The 19,354-nt window shown below is 49.6% G+C and overlaps 2 protein-coding genes across 2 annotated transcripts; both read right to left on the bottom strand.

Moving 5' to 3' along the window:
- Positions 1 to 755: 755 nt before the first annotated feature.
- BO82DRAFT_372501 (DNA replication protein PSF1) lies at positions 756 to 1,581 on the bottom strand (the record flags this gene model as incomplete). Its single annotated transcript, XM_025637319.1, has 3 exons — positions 756 to 849; positions 939 to 1,492; positions 1,555 to 1,581. The coding sequence occupies 3 exons, from the start codon at positions 1,579 to 1,581 to the stop codon at positions 756 to 758; spliced, it is 675 nt and encodes a 224-aa protein (XP_025494669.1).
- An 830-nt stretch (positions 1,582 to 2,411) lies between these two features.
- BO82DRAFT_277450 (HMG-box domain-containing protein) lies at positions 2,412 to 4,024 on the bottom strand (the record flags this gene model as incomplete). Its single annotated transcript, XM_025631188.1, has 2 exons — positions 2,412 to 3,644; positions 3,740 to 4,024. Coding segments are annotated over 2 exons (1,518 nt in total), but the record flags the coding sequence as incomplete, so codon positions are not given.
- Between the last annotated feature and the right edge of the window lie 15,330 nt (positions 4,025 to 19,354).

Below are 19,354 nucleotides of genomic sequence, written 5' to 3'. Positions count from 1 at the left end.
GAGGAGAAGAAGGAAAAACAGACGATTATGATATGGGAGGCGTTTAATGAAAGGTCTAGAGGGATCAAAAGAGCGATTCAATCCGGTCCAGGCATGACTGGCCGTTGTTATCAGCTAGGTGGGTGAAAGTGACTAAAAAGTCTTATCACGGGCGGATTATCACCGATCCACTTCTCGGACATGGGAGACGCGATAGATGGGGACCTGGATGGCGAAAGCTGTTCTGGATGGCCACAGAGCATTGGCCTTGCTAGCGAGCTAAATTGGTGTGCAGGGATAGAGGGCGCCGTCAGAATAAGTGCGACAGTAGCTGCAGTAATGGGTGTGGGAAGGCAAGAACTTCAATCCTCGGCGAAGCTGCATGGCCGCATCCAGTCCGATGATAGGGCCGACCTGTTAGGTAAGCGGCCGTTGCAACGGCGATGTTCGTGTCCAGCGCTGCCGAAGACGGATCCCTAGTCTAGATTATCTTCGACGTAACATACGATCTAGACATGGGCTAGATCGACTACTAACTAATTCAGTAGACCTCGCAGTTCTGATGTGTCAAAAAATCCTTCTCATTGCCCCGCTAATTCACTTGAATTCGACTTCGCTCAGCGTGGCCCCCATGCCACTGTCTGCGCTCTTGTAAATTACTCTCAACAAACTAAATGGGTATCATCATGTAACACAGAAACAGCAGCTAGAGCAGCAAGAAGCAGCATCGGGGGATAATCCACAGCATTACTGCCGGGCCACGGAGGCACAGCAATCTATCCCAACCGTTCCAGAAAGCCCTGTGCAATTAATCGTTCCACATCCCCTTGTCGTACGTAGAGCTGACTGTTTTTCGTCAAATTGATCACCCTGTGTGCGCATTGTTAGCAGTCGACCGTTAACAGGAGTTTTATTTCCATCAGAACAAGAAGAGACCGCTCAGAAGGATCTGAACATACCCATATTCCGTCTGAATTTCCCCTGCATCCTTCAAGACTCGCACATCGATGAACAAATCTTTGGGTGGCTCCAAGCTTCCAGTGAGATCAATGTCCGTCCATTGCCCCTTGTACGCGGCGAGCAGGTCACTGTATTGTCGAAAATACTCTTCTTCCTCCGGGCTCAGCGAGCTGTGATTCATGCCCGAGCCAGCCCCCTGGCCTTGTGCTGCCGCCGCGGCGGCAGCAGCAGCTCCCGCACTGGCCTCCTCCGCCACGGGCAATTGCTGTTCTAGCACATCCACGCCCGTCCAACAGAGCTCTTCTAGTTTTTCCGTGCGGACCCGATGATAGGCGAGAAGACACCGCTTGTTGCGACGCATACAGAGATGGTCGACGAGGAGGGCGCAGGCAATAGCGGGCTCTTGGGACGGATTGAAGCTGCCTTCGAAGGGAGTTAGCAGGCGTGCAACATCGCGGTCCAGATCGCGGACCTCGCGGGCGACGGCGCGAACGAGTTCGGTTTGATAGGGTGGCAGATGGGTTAAAGCCTGGGTGCGTTTGGCGTGTTGAACCTGGAGATGACCCGGGTTAGGCCAGATCGTAGGTGGAATCCAATGACTGGATGGAGACAAACCAGTTTATTACCCAGTTCGCCATACATGTTCGACATGGCGGGCAGTAGATGTAGCTGTAAATCGAAGGTATGCAAACGCGGGGATGCGAAAGTATCCTCCCACGCGGATCGCTGCTGGGACGTGCGAGTCTGAAGCTGATTTTTAATGGACAAGAAGATCCAGAGTTCGGAAAGGGTTGCTGGGCGTGTCTATCTCATCAACTACTAAGGCAGTCCCTTGATTGAGCTTGAAATAAGCTTTGCGATGAACATGCAGACGGACGGAGACGTGAGTCTCACGCAGGATTGATCGCCTGTCGCCGTGTCGCTTTGACCCTCTACCGATCGGATATCTCCACGTGACAGGGCGCGTATCGGTCACGCCGAATTGGAGTCATCCAACGAAATTTACTGATAAAAGGTACTGGTTCATCTACGCATGTACTAAGAAATTAGCGAACTTGTTAGGCTTGCTCTGATTCAAACAGCTTGAAGTACATCTGGTCATGTAAATTGCCAACTATTCTAATTCATTGTAGAAAACCAGTGCACACATATTTACCATCACAAGATATCAGAACATATTGATCAAACGAGACTGCCACTCAGAAGCAAGGCCATGAAGCTTCGAATACGCCAGCCAAATGTGACTCAATAACCCTGACAGGGCATTTGCTTGAAACCAACAAGAAAATCAAAGATTCAAATAGACAAGTCCCAAGCCACCATGTATATCAGCGCCCCGAAACTCCGAACAACAACTCTGGTTTCAAACAGATATCCACCGCGCTGAGAAACAGGACAAGAACTCATCTCGACCCTTTGGTATCATGACGTTAACAGAATCCTCACGCTTTAGGGTGAGTTGAACATGGATCTCAGTATGACATCCAGGAATTGAGGTCGCCAGCTGAGCCCTCCAATTTGGCATCATTAGGCGAATCCCATGTGCCGCGACCTTCTAGGTCTTGCATGTCGGATGCCGATGAGTAGTTTGAGCCCGCCTGATAGGCGACTGAGCTTGGTGGCATCGGAGTTGTCATGGGAACATAACCGTTGACTGTCGATGCATCAGGCCACAATGGCTGATGGACGCCATAGATCTGATTGGAACTCGGAAGCTCGTTTGGGAGGGTCAGAAGTTGGGGGTCTAGCTGACCGCTCCCCGGAGTAGAAGCAGAGCTGGCGGGCTGGAGGAGGTCGTGGTGAGACGCTCCTGGCAATCCTGCCAGAGAAGTTGATGAATTGTACGAGATGTCCTGGAAACTCGGCCGCTTGAACCGAAAGTCGCCCTGGTGAGACATGTAGCCCGATTGTGTCGAATGCATTAGGTACGGAGATGGGTCCGAGGAAGGCATATAGCCTGACATGGAACCCCGAGGTGCGTGCCAAGGTGAAGACGAAAGAAAATACGGCTCTGCTGCAGGCAAGCCGTGTTCCGCAAAGTCAAAGGGAGTGGAGTCACGGCTGCCCCATCCACTGCTCTCCACCTCTGACGAGCTCATGCCATGGCTTTGTAGCAGAGCTGGGCTGGAATCAGGAGTATTTGCCAAGTGACCATCATCGTCGACACCCGCCCGTTTCTTCTTATCCTTTGCCGGGGAGAACTTGTAGCCGGGATGTGCTTTTAGATGGTTGGCCTTCTCAACAGTCGCCAGATGCTCGTATTTCCCACGGATCTCTGCAGGCTCCAGTTTCCAGCTATCGCCGGCAGCCTCAGAGACCACCTGGTGGTTGTTCTGCGAGAACCATTCTTTTGCTCGCTCCGCAAATGCAGACCGGTAGAGCATGAAGGAGTTCATCGGCCGGGCAATCTTGCCATTTTTCTTTGCAACTTCCTGGCGACGAGTTTCCACGGAGCGATGCACCCAACTTTCCATGTCCTTGATTGGGATATGGGTCAAGTGCTTGGTCAACTCGCTCAACGGCTTGTCAACGTGAGGCCTGGACTCTCGGTCCTTCAACTTCCGGCCCTTGCGCCGCATTCTGGGAGGCCTGGCGACCCTTGGTCTAGGGGGCTGCCTCTGACTCTGAGGCGATGACCACTGCGGTGCCGAACTTAGGCTTCCAGGAACATGACAGTCGTCTGCTGTGGATGGTGGCGTGTCGATCTAAGAGGAATTAGTGATCAACGAAAGGGTAATCAAGCGGAGGGACGACCAACCGGATGTTGCAATGAGATGTTTCGCGGATATTCATTGGACACAAACTGTGAAGGAGGGGAAAGATAATTCTGAAGCCAGGTTAGTGCCTGCCCAGCGAGTATAAATTGTATAACTGTGAAACTTACAAATGATGCTGTGTCGTATTTCACCTCGCTTAAAACATGGTTTGTATGAAGGTCTGCAGCCGAGAAATGCTCATTCTGTCCGAAATTTGGCGAAAGTATACCATGGAAGTCTTGGTTGGCATCAGCCACCGTGTTCTGATCCGTCGATTCGGGCGGCGAGGGTGGCTGGCCACGAATGACTCTGGTAGCGCTAGCCATGAGAGGATTTAATGAGGCAAGGAATGGGAATTTGACTGAGTAGGGGGGGAAAGCCCAGCTCCAAGTCCGCCAGGGACCCACGCGGAATGTTTGATTGGAAGAGCTTGCAGGGGACGCTGGAGGAAGGAGAATAGGACCGTCTTTTCAGGTCTCAGAAAAGGGCGAGCTTGTGTGCTGCTCCGGTGGAATGAGTTGTGGGGAAAGTGGATGTTGATTATGCCTAATAGGCGGGCAAGGCGTAGTGAGGTGCAAGGGACGCCAGTCAGTTGTTTACTTCGTGTGGGGAGGGTTTCTGCATCTGAGAGCAAGTCTCGAACAGACTCGCATTTGACGGAAATCGTAAAGTGTCTTGAACACCAAGGAAATTGATAGATTGAGAGAGAGGGAAAGAGTTGAAGGGAGGAAGAAGGAGAACGGGAAGAAAAGAAGAGAAGAATAGAGATCAAATAAATAAAGCAAGTGGTCTTGTTGTGAATGAACTGAATAGTGGCGGGAGGAGGGGGAGGAGCGAATAGATGAATGAACAGTCAAAGACAACAATAGAAGGTCACGAAACACAAGCTGAATGAAAACAAGAATGAGGGAAGTTCTTGCAAGGATACAAGAAAGAAATCGTGGGAGGTGGATGAGAAAGAGAAGGACAAGTGAGAGTTTAGTGATTATCGATGATAATCTTAGTTCACCGTCAACTGGTTGTTGATGCACCACAAGAGACGGGTGGCGGATCACCGGGTAGTTACTTATACAAGCTGTCAGTGCAGGCTGTTTTGATTCCAGAGCAGAGTAAGGATAAGAAACACTGGGTGTGAAGAGGGGGAGGGGAGGGACAAGAGAGAGGAAAGTCGTGAGAAGTGGATATCAAGTGATTTAAAGCGGGATAGACATAAGGTGGAAGTTCTAGATGGGGAAGACAACCATGGGATCCCCAGCGGCTGAAACCCTGAGACTGCTTGAAGGTGCTGGCGACGACACTGTTCCAAACCCATGTTGGCACGGGGGTTTGCTTCTGGGATAGTGCTGTCTTTGTTCCAGTCTGCTGGGACTGAGAGAGACATGGATGCCTCTTCTCTGGGATTTCTCTTCCCTCCTGTTTTCACACCATGAGATTTGATTTGATTGCACGACTCATTGGTGTGCTGTCTCTCCCTCAACTGAATTTATTTCGGTTTTAATTCGACAGGATTGTTTTTATTTTATTTTATTTCATTCCTTTGCCCATTTTCATTATTTTAATGTGATAGTGATTTTTGATTGATGAGAATGCTTGAAGTTCTATTTTCTTCGCTCTCAATTGCCATGCATTATCTTTGTAGGCATTTACTTCTTTGTAGTCCTCTTCATGGGAAAAGACACAGAATTGTTGACTCCCTGAATGCAAGACAGATGATTATTTTGGGGATGGGACCCCAGGCAGTTCCCATCTTCTTCACACCTTCGGTTCAGTCTTCTCTCGTATTGCTTCTTTAAGGCATCTCTTTGTGCCAAAACTAGGTCCCCTCTTGACCTGGATGGAGGGGAGGGCGAGGGGAGTAGAGGGAGGGGTTGAGAGTTCTGAGATCGTGTCCGAGACAGGGAGGTTACTAAATGCGGCCCTGCATCTGACAGGAACGGTTGGGGATTTGCTATTGTTGCTTGTTACCGGCGGGCCATGGCTGCTGGACAGCAGTCATGTCCAATAACCAGGGCAAGTTGGCTGCTGGTATTGTGATTACAGAAAGATTCAAAGATTTCAAAAAGTCGATCGATTGTCACGACCAGCACTATGGCTGAACATTACTTACTATGGTAGTAACTCAGGCTGAAAATCAATTTGATGGGAGAAAAATAATAATTTGGAAATAAGGATCAAATCAAATGCGAAATTAAAATTGGAGAAGGCAATGACGATAGTGACAGTCTAACGTCCAGACAGGCAGGCTACTTGGCCCACCCATCGGCCATTAGTACGATCGACTCGGGTGGAGCAAGGTATGTACTGTACTATGTATCTCTATGAGGTCCATTCTGACTTTTGGAGCCCCACAGAAGGTGACATGCCGGAAGGTTGTGGGATGAATGGTACCTATGGTACCTACTATGTATGTCGTAGTCATCATTGCTGCCGCGCCTAATCGGGTAAAAGGTCCAGTCTGTGGAGCTGCGGGCTAGCCGGAGTGGATAGCTCGATCACTCTTCATGATACTGAAGAGTTGTTCCCTTCCTAGTTACAATACAGCTGCATAATTCAGCCAGCAAGAAGGAAAGAGGAGGGAAAGAAACAGTACAGGATGTCCATACATCGAACGGGCCAGAGGGAGATCTACATCTGCTCTTCGTAACATGCTAGTAGCCTAGTAGTGGCCACAGAGACTAACGGCGGAGACAGGCGGCGGAGTTTAAGTTACCGATCCGAAATTGATGGCTACTAGGAAGATGCACTTGTACATTCACAATCGTCCCATCTGGTCTGGACATTCTCTCTCACCCATACACACATACACACACTCTCTCTCCCTCCTTTCTTCATTCTCTATCTATCACTTGCCTCTTGATATCTCGATAAACGGCCTCGACCCAAAATCACCCCAAATAACCATGGAAGTGGGCTCGGATTGTCCGATGTGGAGCCCGTTACAATTAAAAAGTAGCTTCCCCAGACACTCTCCGTTCCTCAGCGTCATCATACCCAGTGGAAATTGTTGCCCGCACCGATACTGGACCCCGATGCGAAAAAGGCAGCACCCATGGATCCCCTAGTTCCCGGCTTCCCGACCATCATCAGATCATCTACCGGTTTGCGCATACTACCAGAATGGAGCTTTTTACTACGAGTTCTCTATGCCCGGGTCCAGCAACTCGCGCCCACTAATAGGGCTAGACATACAGAGATTATGGTATCAGGCCGCTCCAGACGGATCAGCGCCCATACAACCGTTCAGTCCTCCCAACATAATCGTGTCAGCTAGTCGATCATCCTTTCCTCTTGGCTCTTTTCGGCCGTACCGGGAGATCAGCCAAGCACACAAGATGGCCCATGGTCTAGGGCCGGCAAGCCATCTGCGGTGGTGTTCATTGAGCCATATATACGATATTGCTGGAATTAGACCTGGAGACCCGTTGGATGCAAATGTCACTCACTGCCCACCGGTCTACCTATCTACCTAACCGAGAGAGATCCGTAAGTCGGTCAAGTGATAGGGAGAAAACCAGTGGGAAAGCCGGACGCAAGTTGGGATCGGGTGCGAACAGTAAGAAAGTGCCAAGCCCAAACAGAACATAAATTACACCGTCTCCAGACGGAAAGCTTGGGTATATGATACCAACGCCAATAGTCCTGACCGGTCTCCTTTACCCCTTTTACAAGCCTTGTACGCGCCATTTTGGAGTATCTTGTCTACATGGAGGGACGTATTGACCCTCAAGGCAAAGCCTCTGAGTAGAGTTGACGGTGATGTACTCTGGATTTCACAATCGACCGTCGTTGGAGCACATACAACGCATGCTCTCATACTGATAGTTGACACAATACTCACTGAATACCACCCACCTCTCTTCCCAAACTGACATCCAGACATGGCACATTCAAGACCCATGGATACTGCCTTACGCCACGAGATACCAATTGGCGGAGCGATTGGAGGGTCTGAGTTAGCCGGACACTATACATTGGCTTCAGCTGACCATGGGTGACTGAATCGCACTAGCGTCATGTACTGAAAGGGTCTAGGACTCTAGGTGGAGGTAAGTATAGTAGTTAGTGCCTCGGCCGGGCAATGATCTCCGCATCAAGGCTGCATCGGGTGACGCCCGCCCGCCCGCCCACCTTTCTAGTTACATACCTAGACTGACAGCGAGTTGGATACTGAGTCCTCAACATCGCTTGCATGCAAATGCGATTTCTTTGGCGCGGGTTCGTGTCCTAGGCTGGATCTAGTCAATTTAGTGGGTGATGGTGGTGGTGGTGGTAGAGATAGGAGCATGATCAGCTCGTTCACTATCTACATCAGAGAGTGCTAGCTACATCTCAGAGGTTTCGGGGACCATTCGATAGAAAATCCTGAGTCATATACCATGACTACTGGCCAGGGGATTCAATGTATACCAAGTACGAATAGCTAACAGTGACGTGACAGCAGTACTGTAGTACGCAAGAAGCTGCTTGCATATCATTAGTCTGCTGAGGGCTTTCCTGCCAACACAATTTGGGACTGCACGCTGCATGAATTGCAGCTTGGCACAGTAGGGATTCCGGCGATCGCTTGTTCATCTTATGGTTCGCGAGCCAACTTGGCCTGGGTCCTTTCCTGCCAGTCGGATACGGGTCGGTCACGTGTCGCTGCCTTGGGGCTTTGTCTCTTAGGACCACAAACATACCGATCGACAGTGGTGGGCTTTTCATTCGCATCAACTCCCTGTCTCGATACGGCTCTGGGGCAATCTGGAGTCTTCAGTCTCTCAGGTTGTTACTGGCTACTGCTGTGTCGTCGTACCAACAACATGGTCAAAGACAGTAACGCAACCATGGGGGCATAACATGCTGCAGAGGGCCGGGCGCCCAGGTGGCTGTTACTACATCAACAGGTGCATTCAATTGCAAGCGAAATCAAGCCTAGTGCCTGGATTGGGATCGGCTGCAACCATAGATCATCGATCCCAACTGGGCAATCCCCGCTTTCACTAGCAACACAACTATACTCTTCTTGTCCCTGTCATGGCTTGGTCGGAGATATTCTATGGTACTGGCTTCAGCACCAAATGGTTCTAATACCGCCAAGGAGTAACTTGCTAACATGATCGACGACTATCCCGCACCGTGGGCTGAAAGTAGGTTCGATGGCCCTCTGACGATGCCTCAATGGCTTGCGCAGGAACCCAGACTCGTCCAGGGACCCAGAATTGCTCTGAGCAGGTTCTTTGTCCACAACCCGTCTTCGAGAACCCCAACCCTTCCCGGGCGCAGGAACATTGACAAGGACGTACCCTAGTCGATGAAAGTTTCCTCATTCCTTGTTCCCAGTAAACAAGGGGAAAGCCTGAACAACAACAGTAGCAGTAGCAGTAGCAGCAGCAGCAGCAGCAGCAGCAGCGTCTTATCTTATCGGCAGTCGTCAATCAGGGGTCGGTTTATCGCTGCACTAATACTTTCCTTGTGAGTGAACGCGTGGGCAATTGAAATCGAGAATTTTCCAAAGCACTTTGCGCAAGGAAGTACCCCTAACCATTCTCTTATGCAAGCTGGATGGGTGAGTTTTCAGTACTGTAAAGGTTTCCATCGGCTGCTATGACTTCGTTCCCAGCCGTCTTTGATCTCCTTTTCCGGTTTAGGTAGGGTCATCTGCAAGCTGAGCCTCCGAATCGCCCTCGGATAGATAGATATGAGAGGAGATATGAGAGGGATTGGCACAAGGATTGCTTGGCTCATGGTGAAGATTAACACAAACCTTCATAGTTCCAAACTCTCCAACGCGTTCTAAGGGCTTCTGGAAGTCCACAAAGTTGACACTAGAAGGCACGCTTTTCCAAGTTCGGTAGCATAAACCGCCGGCCACGAGAGTTGCTCTTCCCTGCCACTTTCTCCTCTCCCTTCCAACCGTCCTTGCCCCTCCCGCATTTCCATTCGTTTCCTGGTGCAGTTGAAAGACGGTAACATCTATGACACATTGCAATAGGCCTAGGGGCTTGGCAATATGTTGAATGTGACCAGATGAGTCTCTCCATGATGTCCCAAGCCCTACACGGCTCTCAGGGATACGTACAGTACTTACTCCATCATACCAGGCGGGTGCCCTCAAGTTGGGTATGGAGATGGAGGTATGAAAGAGGTCCTTCTAAATCCGGCAGTCGCCATCTAAGATTAACAGCAATTTTCTGCCTAGATTCTGTCACTTTTGTGTCTCATCACTGCATCAGGCCCGCTCATCTTTGTCTGTTTCATAACCTCCTATTTCGATGCTTCTTTATTCTAGACCTAGTGCCGTTTCATCAATCTTGCCGGTGTGCACTCTAGAAATCAGGGAAGTTCTATGGCAAAACCTAAAACAAGAATGGAACGGCAGGACCCCTCTGACGACTATCGGGGCCATCCAAGATCGCGAATATCTCCGAGATGTCTTGGGATGCATGGCTACTGCAAGGACCGACGATCAGTCAGAGGCCGTCGAACTTTCTACGAGTCACAGGATCATTTTCACACTAGTTCGGGAGATGATGGGATATATGTGCTATGCATTAACATCGCTAACATTCTTGCGAACCGTGCCGACATGGCGGCGGCAGGGCTTTTTTGGGGCGTTTTCCGGTCGAGTTACCAAGTCCCTAACTGATGGTGCACCGTACGTACCTTTCACTCACCGACATAGTCGGGCTTGTCGGGTTCAAATCCTTACCGCCATGTTGCAAATACAAGAAAAACAGTGGACGAGCCGGCTAGGATCCAAAACGTGGCTCAAAACATGGAGATTGTCGGTCAATCATGACACCAACCGTTGAATCACCTTGCATCCAACGTAGAAGTGCATATCTGGCGCTTATTTCGGACGAGCCGCATGGGAGAAAAAAGGTCTGGTTTGTCAATATTCCTCATATTGTTTTTCTACATCCCTCAGCCTGGATATCCAAAGTGTGAGCACAGAGACATTGACCGGACATTAGCTGATAGCACGATTTCCTAGACATGCAGGTGACCTTGATCAAAGTCTGTTGCATACCGTTCACGGGCGGAGACAGGCAGCACAAGCAGCAGCAGCAGCAGTTGAATTGATGTCACTGTTGGTCGCACAAGCCGATGGAGGATTTTGCTGAATCCGGGTGTCATAACAGGATCTCACGGTGGACGGAGTCAGATCTCAGGGTCTCCTCCATTCCCCCACTCGGCCACTCGGGGATTGCCCGGTAACTCCACTCAGCACAGTCCAACAGTTTGCTTCCACCACTCCAACCAACAACGTGGGTGGAGCTCGTGCTCAGCACATCTTTGGGGGGACGTCTAGATGTCAAATTGAAACATACAAGACCAGTGACTACTATTCCCCACGAGTAGTGCTACAAGGTAGCTCCATCCGCATGGTGCCGACGATGGATAGGCTTTTGCGTTACAAATGTTGATGTGCATCGCATGGACAATGAACCTGTAACGGCCGGTGTAATTTATCTATCTAATACCGATCGACCCGAATCAGAAACACACTGACTAAGCTGGTCGAGCCGATCATTGAATCTTGAATTATGGTCGACAGCAGCAGACGAAAGTTGTCCGCCGCACAATCCTGATACAGTACGGAGTAGTCCGTACTCCAGGAGCTTATCAATCTTGATGGGTTCACCAAGCGAGAAATGATTTCCCATCTGCCACAGTCGTTGCAACGGACTCTCGGAGTGTTGGGACCTCCGACTCCGTGCTAATCCGTACAGTACCTGTCAGTACGAAAGCCCAGACCTAAACGATTGCGTTCAGAGCGGACGGGTCTTGAGCCCTGGCTTCTTTCGGCAAGACTCCACTTAATTGTCATCGATCGGAAAAGCCAGAGGGCCCTGGCCTAGCTACTACTTACTAGGTAAGAAGCTTCGACTAGAAGTACTAAGCCTGGGGCATGTTTCGAGCGTGTCACACAACGGCATTGGCCTGCCTGTTTCAGGGGCAGCTATCGCCGCGTGGAGATGATGATCAAATACCAGGAAATTACTCTATGCTTTCGTTGATAACCCCCAATTTCTACCAGGTGACTCGTCGTGGCTGCCCTATTCGTGATACCCAGTTAGCTGATGCTGTCCATCAATTCACCCTATATGGCATGGAGTAGCAATTTCCCAAGTGGACACCACATGGTGGGGCTCAGGTACAAAATATGCGTCGACAAACGACTTTGCTCTGCTTCTATCGAAATCATAGGGGAAAAGACTATTGCTAGGAATCTGAATTCAGTAAGTGCATGGACCACGCCACATAGCAGTCATCATCTCACTGCTCTGATCTCGCCGGGCATAGTAAGAGTCCTCCACCAGACAAGTATACTGACATCAGGACTTGCTCATGATAAGTAGTGTTACGAGTCATTGGTCGATGACTAGGTCGACGTCGATGACAGGGGGTGAAGATCCGAAGTCCATCAGGCCAGCCACAACGAGCCTCAGGCATAACGCACTACATCGCCCACTTCTCCCTTTTGCAGGGCTAACCGTCAAGCTTGAGAAGCGGCGGACGAATCCAGTTAGTGCTCCTTTTTCGCTTCTTGTGTCCGTATCCGGACCGCATCTACAAAGCCCAAAGTCCTTCGATACGACCTCCATACGAAACCCCAGTGCTCTACCAAAGTCATGGCATCAGTGCCGCACAGATAGAGCTACGCAGGGCTCGCCCAGAACCTTGAGGCACTCCCAGATTTATTGAGTCGATGATTCGTTTCTGCTGGGTGCGAGAAATAGACCGTTACCTCGTGTGCCGCGCAAAAGTTGGGGAAACTGCCGTATCGAGTACACTCAGCCCTTGGCCAGTCCCCAGTAGTCCAAATTCCTCGGCATGCAAGGGTGTCTACCCAATTGAACGGCCATCGTAAAGCGCGCAAGATACCTTACGAGGTATGAACCCCCCCTCTCCTCCCTTCCCCAGAGGTAACTAACTTGCATTTCATTCGTAAGAGATTTTCGTCTGTCAAGCTTTTCGCACCATTGTAGGTGGGGAGGAGGAGGGGAGGGGAGGAGTATTCATGATCATTATTATGTCATGAATAAGATGCACAGCTGACTGACGCGTGCCAACGTAGTCTACCCTACAGCTTGGGGTGAGGGCCTCTTCTCTGCTCCCGGGGAGGCGCAGGATTGTACTGTACTGTACTTCCACATCTCACTGTTCAACATCAGTACCTCGCTAGACATAACAGTAGTCTAGCCCCCTCTCTCGCCCAAGCCAAGGCGCGGCAGCCCAGATGACTACTTGACGTAGACTCATCCCCCATCCACTACTCCGTAAACATTCAACAACGTAGAAGCTCTAAACTACATACGTCTCTATCTGCAGCTCACCACCTGCCCAGGCGACGACATCGATCGAGGCAGAAGAGTAGAGTACGTGTAAGTGCGCTCACGGTTCGCCTTTGCTTTCCCCAGGCATCCACAGTGGCGTAAATGAATCACCCGATAAATCTTATTTTATGCTTTTCCTCTCCGCCCCTCTCTCTCTTGTGTCTCTCCCACATGTCTTCTTTGCATTCGTGTAGCTGATCATTAGATAGTGTATAGAGAGCACCGGTAACAAAATCATAGGGGATCTGCCGTTTTTTTTTTTTTTTTTTTTTCAAACTCCATCACTTCTTTCCGTCCATCCATCTATCCAGAACTTCCACCGTACATCGTACGGGATACTTTATGCGAATCAGCATTAAGTAAACCCCGAGAGACGCGCGCGATCAGACACCCAGCCCCAACCTTCTAGATCAATTCTCTTACGCCCCCCCCCTCTCCCCTCGAAGTTTCTCTTCGTAGATCGTCGCACGCCTCCCCGTAATATCACAGTGCGTTAATCTGCCTAATCTCGTAACCCCCTATGTCCTATCTTTCTTATCCAGGAAGTAATCTATGAAGTTGCTCATGGAGAATCGTTCGTCGGTCAGTTGTGATGGAGGCGGTTTCTCCGCGGGATTTGGTGGTTATTTACCTGTCTGTCTACTAGGTAGCCTATTGTTCCCAATCAATGAATACCGTAGCTGGCTACCCGTAGCTAAGCGTGAACCGACAAAGTTAGGGGATAGTGAAGGCAGAGTGAGTGACCTTTCCTCCCCCCCCCCCCCCCAAAAAAGGGGGGAGGAAATGAGTGAGCCGAGGGTGGGGGGGGGGTTGTCTCGCTCATTGAAACTCTTTTTTTTGCTTAGGAGGAGGAAGAGAGGGGGGAGGAGCGGCGCAAGGCTGATGAAATCACACACACAGAAAGATCGGGGAACAGCAGCCGCTTGAGTTTGGTAGCGTAGTGTGTAGTGTGTGTTAATGTGTGGTTCGGGCGTTTCTGCCGTACCGGAGTACGAGTGGGTGGACGTCTTCTTGATCGTGGGTTTTGTGGCAGGTCTATAGGTTGGCCATACGCGGAACACAGATCATACTCTGGTAACTTACTGTCGGGCTTTTTTTGTGGGGGATTACGATTTGGTTTCTGGGGGGTTGTGTATGCAGGTATGATGAACGAGGTGGTTTTTGCTCATAATCATGCTTATTTCTGAGTGTATTATACACACGGCACGGAGTAGAGTAAGGTGGTTTAGCTAGGGGAGGTGAGATGCACTCGCTCGTAGCTGGAGAGGTACCAGGCTGTGATTACATAGCTATCTACTCAGTAATTCACTACTGAGTACGGAGTAACTACCTCATCACTTTTCCACGGCTTATAGATCAGGGATTGCTTGGAGAAACACTGAGAAAAAGAAGAACAAAACATGGGTAGCTGCCAATGAAACGCTAGGTGAACGACGGGCCACTAACCACTGCACCAAATGATTCACGACTCATTCGGATAATTCACTTTGCATCGGATACGTTACTTGAACTTGCCCCCGATCGAAAAGCGCACCTAGCTCGGGACGGGGGAAGGAGACAGGAATGTGGAGCCCATATCCACCCTTTAGACTACCCCACTTGCGGCGCAGGCGGTTTCGACTGTTTACCCGGTTGGGACAGGAGCTCTCTCTCTGCTTTCTGCTTTTCGCCTGCCAGCGTTCACTTTGGAATTCCGACCGGATCTACTTACTCGTAGGTAGGGCTGCGCTGGGCCTGGGGGGCTACACGCCTTTCGGTAAGTTATGCCATGGGCTGACAATCTCAACGTCGGCGTCAGTGTGATGAGGTGTTATCTATACATAGTCTTAATCCGGAGATCCTATCCTGCCTATCATAGTCAATTGCGCGCAACAGATGTGTTGAGTAGATTGGAAGACTACTGAGCGGAAGAGAAGAGCAAAAGGACATCACCAAAGCAATGAACAAGACAGACCAATCTCACATCTCGAACATTAGTGGACAGTCCTAAGTACTGTACTGTACATAGCACTAGAGGTGGTACCTTCCTCTCTTTAGTAATTCTAGCATGCGTGCCGCAAGTGCTACAAGTCAGTTAACTTAACTTATCTACCGTAATCCTAGATTGGAATTGTAGAGCGAAGGAATGTAACGGGTGGGGACCACTATGATCCTACGATGATACTATCACCCAAGCACGCCCGCCGTGCCGCCATGTCGGCCGGACTGGCGGTAGGTAGTCTTTTTCCTTTGCGGTCCTTTCGGATAGCCTTAAGCTTTGCCGCCAATGTAGCGCTTCAAGTCTTAGGCTAACTATACCTACACCTTTCTCCTCTGGCGCTATATTCTAGTCTACCGGTAGTCTACCAGACAAAATAAAATAACGGGGCCGTCGTCAGTCGGGTCATTCCGAAAGACCCGAGAGTCGAGACCATTTTTTGCCCTGCACTGCTTGGGCTTGGAGGGAGCTCCATACCGAGGATTCAGCTTGAGTGGGAAGAAAAAAGTAAGTTTTACGAGGCATTCCTCTCCGTTTTTTTCTTTTTTTTCTTTTTGCGTTTTGCTTTTTGCTTTTGAGTGATAGCGGTAGTAATCCGAGCTCCCGAATATGACGGCTGAGGTCACCACTGGGCCCCCGTCCATTCGTACCATTTTTGGATGACCAGCAGATCAATATTGCAGGAGCTCGCTTTCTGAGCTGATGAAGGTACTTCGTATGTTAATACTAGCTAGCTACCTTAGTAAGGGGGGTTTTCTCTTCAAATCTGGGGAGAGCAGGAGCAGCAGAAAGCTTCCATCGTACGAGCATCGAATCCCGAACTCAAAATCACCAAGCTACACATACTAGCTCTGACTTTCTTTCTCACTAGCAGCACGGAATCATGCTCGCCCCCTTCCTTCCCATTGTTTTCCAGGTGCGCAAAAATTCTATAACACGATAACAATCACCTTGTACGCCTTAAGAGTTTCAGAGTGTATAGTATAAGTTACCGGTAGATCTGTAGGTGTAGGCATGCACATAAAATTGACTCTATGCAGGGCTGTACCTCATCAATAAATTATCCCTCACTGCTATCTACCCTCCCCCTGGCTCCAACATTCTCCTTTCCCTACCATCATGTACTATATACTGCTACTCATACTTCAGGCTCAACATACGAGACTCCTTCCTAAACCGACCAAGCCGCCAAAAAAAAAAAGAGAAAAAAAAGCAAAAAAAGCAAAATGCAACCACAGAAACCAAACAGCTGGAGCCTTAGCCGAAAAGAGTCTATACCTGTTTGATGCCCAGGCCGGATTTTGCCGCCAATCAAATGCTCGTCGGCTGTATTAGGCAGTACATTTCCGAGAGATCGATGCATGAAGTCATATCCCCCACCTCCCCCCCCCCCCGCCCCCTTCATCAACCACCACATACTTAATTTTGGGTGCTCTGCGAAGTACGGAGTTTGGATTACATTTGGAGATTCGTTGTGCTGGTATCTCCTGCATGAGGAGGAGGGGAGGAAGATACTGTGCATATGGTCTATGTATCAATTTACCCAGTAGCTAAAAAAGGTTGGGGGGGGGGCTCTAACTACAGTATTTCGTATGCAAGTGGACTCATTTTTTCGAAGGGTGCAGTACATATAAGATCACGCTTTTGATGCTGTATTTGCAGATTTTACTGTGGATTGCACTTATGCACTGTACTGCACTATCATCTACTTAGAGGAGACGTAGCTAATACTGTCCTGTATATCTACAGTACATAGAATATAATCTCGGCCTTGGTCGAATATGCCTGAGTGTATAAAGTCCTAGCTTATCTCTCTCCCGCCCCACACCAAGATTAGAAAATAGTGCGTGGGAGGACGTTAACTACTGTCAGGCATGCACGGTATGTGCCTAAGCGCAGGGCATACGACACAGCATGATCTTTTCCCTCCCCCCCTCCCTTACCGATTGGCAATGATGAATGAGATTGTTCTGCGTAGAGTCTGTCGGATGGCTTTGCCGAAAGGACCCTTCCTTCCTTCCGTCTGAGGTATCCATCAACTGATTTAGTAGCTCCCTCCGTTTTTCTCACCTTCTCCTTCTCTACTGCATTATGCTAACGATATAGTTACAGTACTACTATCTACCTAGGTGCATCATACCCATCTCCTACCGATCATGCCTCAGACCCCATTCATCTTCTCCAGCGTATGCACATACACATCCCGCTCTAGAGAAGAGAGCAACCGCTGCAAAACAAGAGCAGAGTAAGTGGGTCACAGCAATTTGGAGAGAGACAGAGAGGGGAGAGAGAGAGAGAGCAAGAAAAAGGCAACTATTCTATTGTCTGTTTCCTGCAGGAGTTCTGCAGCAATTTTCTCCAGCATCCTACATAATGAGTTTGTCCGTTGTTTGTTTCTTTTTCTCCTCTTCACCCCCCTCTCATCCCCTCCCATCCCCTCTCTCATTTGCTGGCCCTTGTTTGCCAATTTGCAGCATGAGATTCTGGACCCTCAACAAGCAGGGAAACATCCAATCAACGAAAGCCATAGAGAGATGGAGCTAGCAGAGGACTAACTTGTTTGCTTTCGGAGTTTCTAGGTGGGCAAAGTCAACAGTACTATTGTTCATTCTGCACAACCATCACAAGCAGATGATTCGCCTACCTTACGTCTACCTTATTCGTTCGCCCCCCCACCCCCTCCACTTCGATTATTGTCATCGGAAAGCAGCAGCTCAATTGCTGACCAGCCAGATTGTCAAGATGATATGGTTACGATGGATGGATGGGACAACAGACACGCGACCGGATACCGGATGGATGAATATCCTGGCAGATCAGGATCAGACGGGGAACAGGGCTTGGATGAATGGGACCCGGCCAGATAGACAGCTGGAGGGGCGAACAAGACTGTCCTAGGCAAGGCAAGCGCAAGCAAGGCAAGGGGACGTGCCATCGTGCTTGTTGTCGCCGTTCTTCCATCTATCCTCCCGCTCTGCTCTCCCTTATCCTGCCAGTCGGCAGTGCTTTCCACCCACCCTCCCCACCGTTACATCACTGTCGTCCTTTCCCCGTCTCGGGGGGGCTAATCTAGCTGCCCCCACCTGCAGCTGCGAACGTGCAGAATGTTAGGCCTGCCTCCTGCAGGACCCGACATTATTAGTGCAGAATATTTGACAGGTGACTATTCGAAAAAGTGCTGGCGCCTAACAGGGGTGATTCACCGTGCTAAATAGTCTGCCTATAGCTGGGTAACTATCGCGAAGAAGAAGAATCAAATAGTAAACTGCAGATTGTGGATGTCGCTTCGCTTCATCCTTAGCTGCTTGTTGCTTCTGCTGCTGGTCCATTCGCTATGCAGCGGTCTTGACAGGTCTCATTCTATGGGGAGATGAGATGTTCTGGACTTCTGTACTTGTGCATGGCCACTCGTGTCGAGGCGGAGGAAAAAAGGTATATGCAGAATTGGTGTGCTATTGCTCCGTTCTTGGTTAATTGTCTAGACTATTCGCAAGGCGAGCAAGCTGTCAGCAGGGAACGAAGAAAAGCCACTACCGAATGTACTGACATGAACCAGGCTAGACCAGTTTGTCTGCCATGTACCAAGAGCGCATATATTGTAGATGCGATATACAGCTCGGGGAGAACACAAAATGCCGGCGGAAAGTTACCCCCTTCTCGATTGTCAGATGGGTTGTAAGTCTATGGTCCGATCTGAGAAAAGCTTCAGCGGGACCGATCCTATCAAGCTTCAGGCCTAATCGAGCGGGAGAAGCCGTGACTCCGATCTCCTATGATCGACCATCAAGGTTCCATCGAATGAGCTTTTTTCCTTTTTTGGAGAAGGGTCTAATCCAGCAGAAATACTCTTGATTGAAATGTAGGTAGGTCCTGTGTGAACTGAGCTAGCTAGCGAATTTCAAGCGTGGCGTGTGATGATTCCGAAAAGAAAAATCAGTATATGCTCCCCGGTCCCCCTTTCCTTATCTATGGGTTGTATTTGGTTATTCCGTATGCCTGCAACGCCCTGACCTCTCTCTAAACCAGAAGAAGATATTCGGAACAAAAAGGGGAAAAAAAAAGAGAAAAGTACAAACTGTATCCGATACCCCAGCGCAAGCAATTCCAGTCGGAAGCAAAATGAGATAATGGAAAAAGTTGTGTGTTAAGACAAGGTACGCCAGAGCACAGGATTCTGACGAATGAGAGGATTGCGGAGACATTTAGATAGATAGTAGGTAGTATGAAACGGACACGTCTGAATGCATTCACAGGGTTTTGGAAGCGGACCAGCAGGCAAACAAGAAAGACGAGTCCAACAGGTCAGCTACCTCCGCCCCCCGCCCCCCCGGTGCTTCAAACGACAGAAACCCCCTGCC

Source organism: Aspergillus uvarum (genome assembly GCF_003184745.1).
Source record: "Aspergillus uvarum CBS 121591 unplaced genomic scaffold BO82scaffold_11, whole genome shotgun sequence".
Taxonomy (NCBI): Eukaryota; Fungi; Ascomycota; class Eurotiomycetes; order Eurotiales; family Aspergillaceae; genus Aspergillus; species Aspergillus uvarum.
Note: the sequence above shows the minus strand (reverse complement) of the source record. Positions and strands in the feature narration are given on the sequence as shown.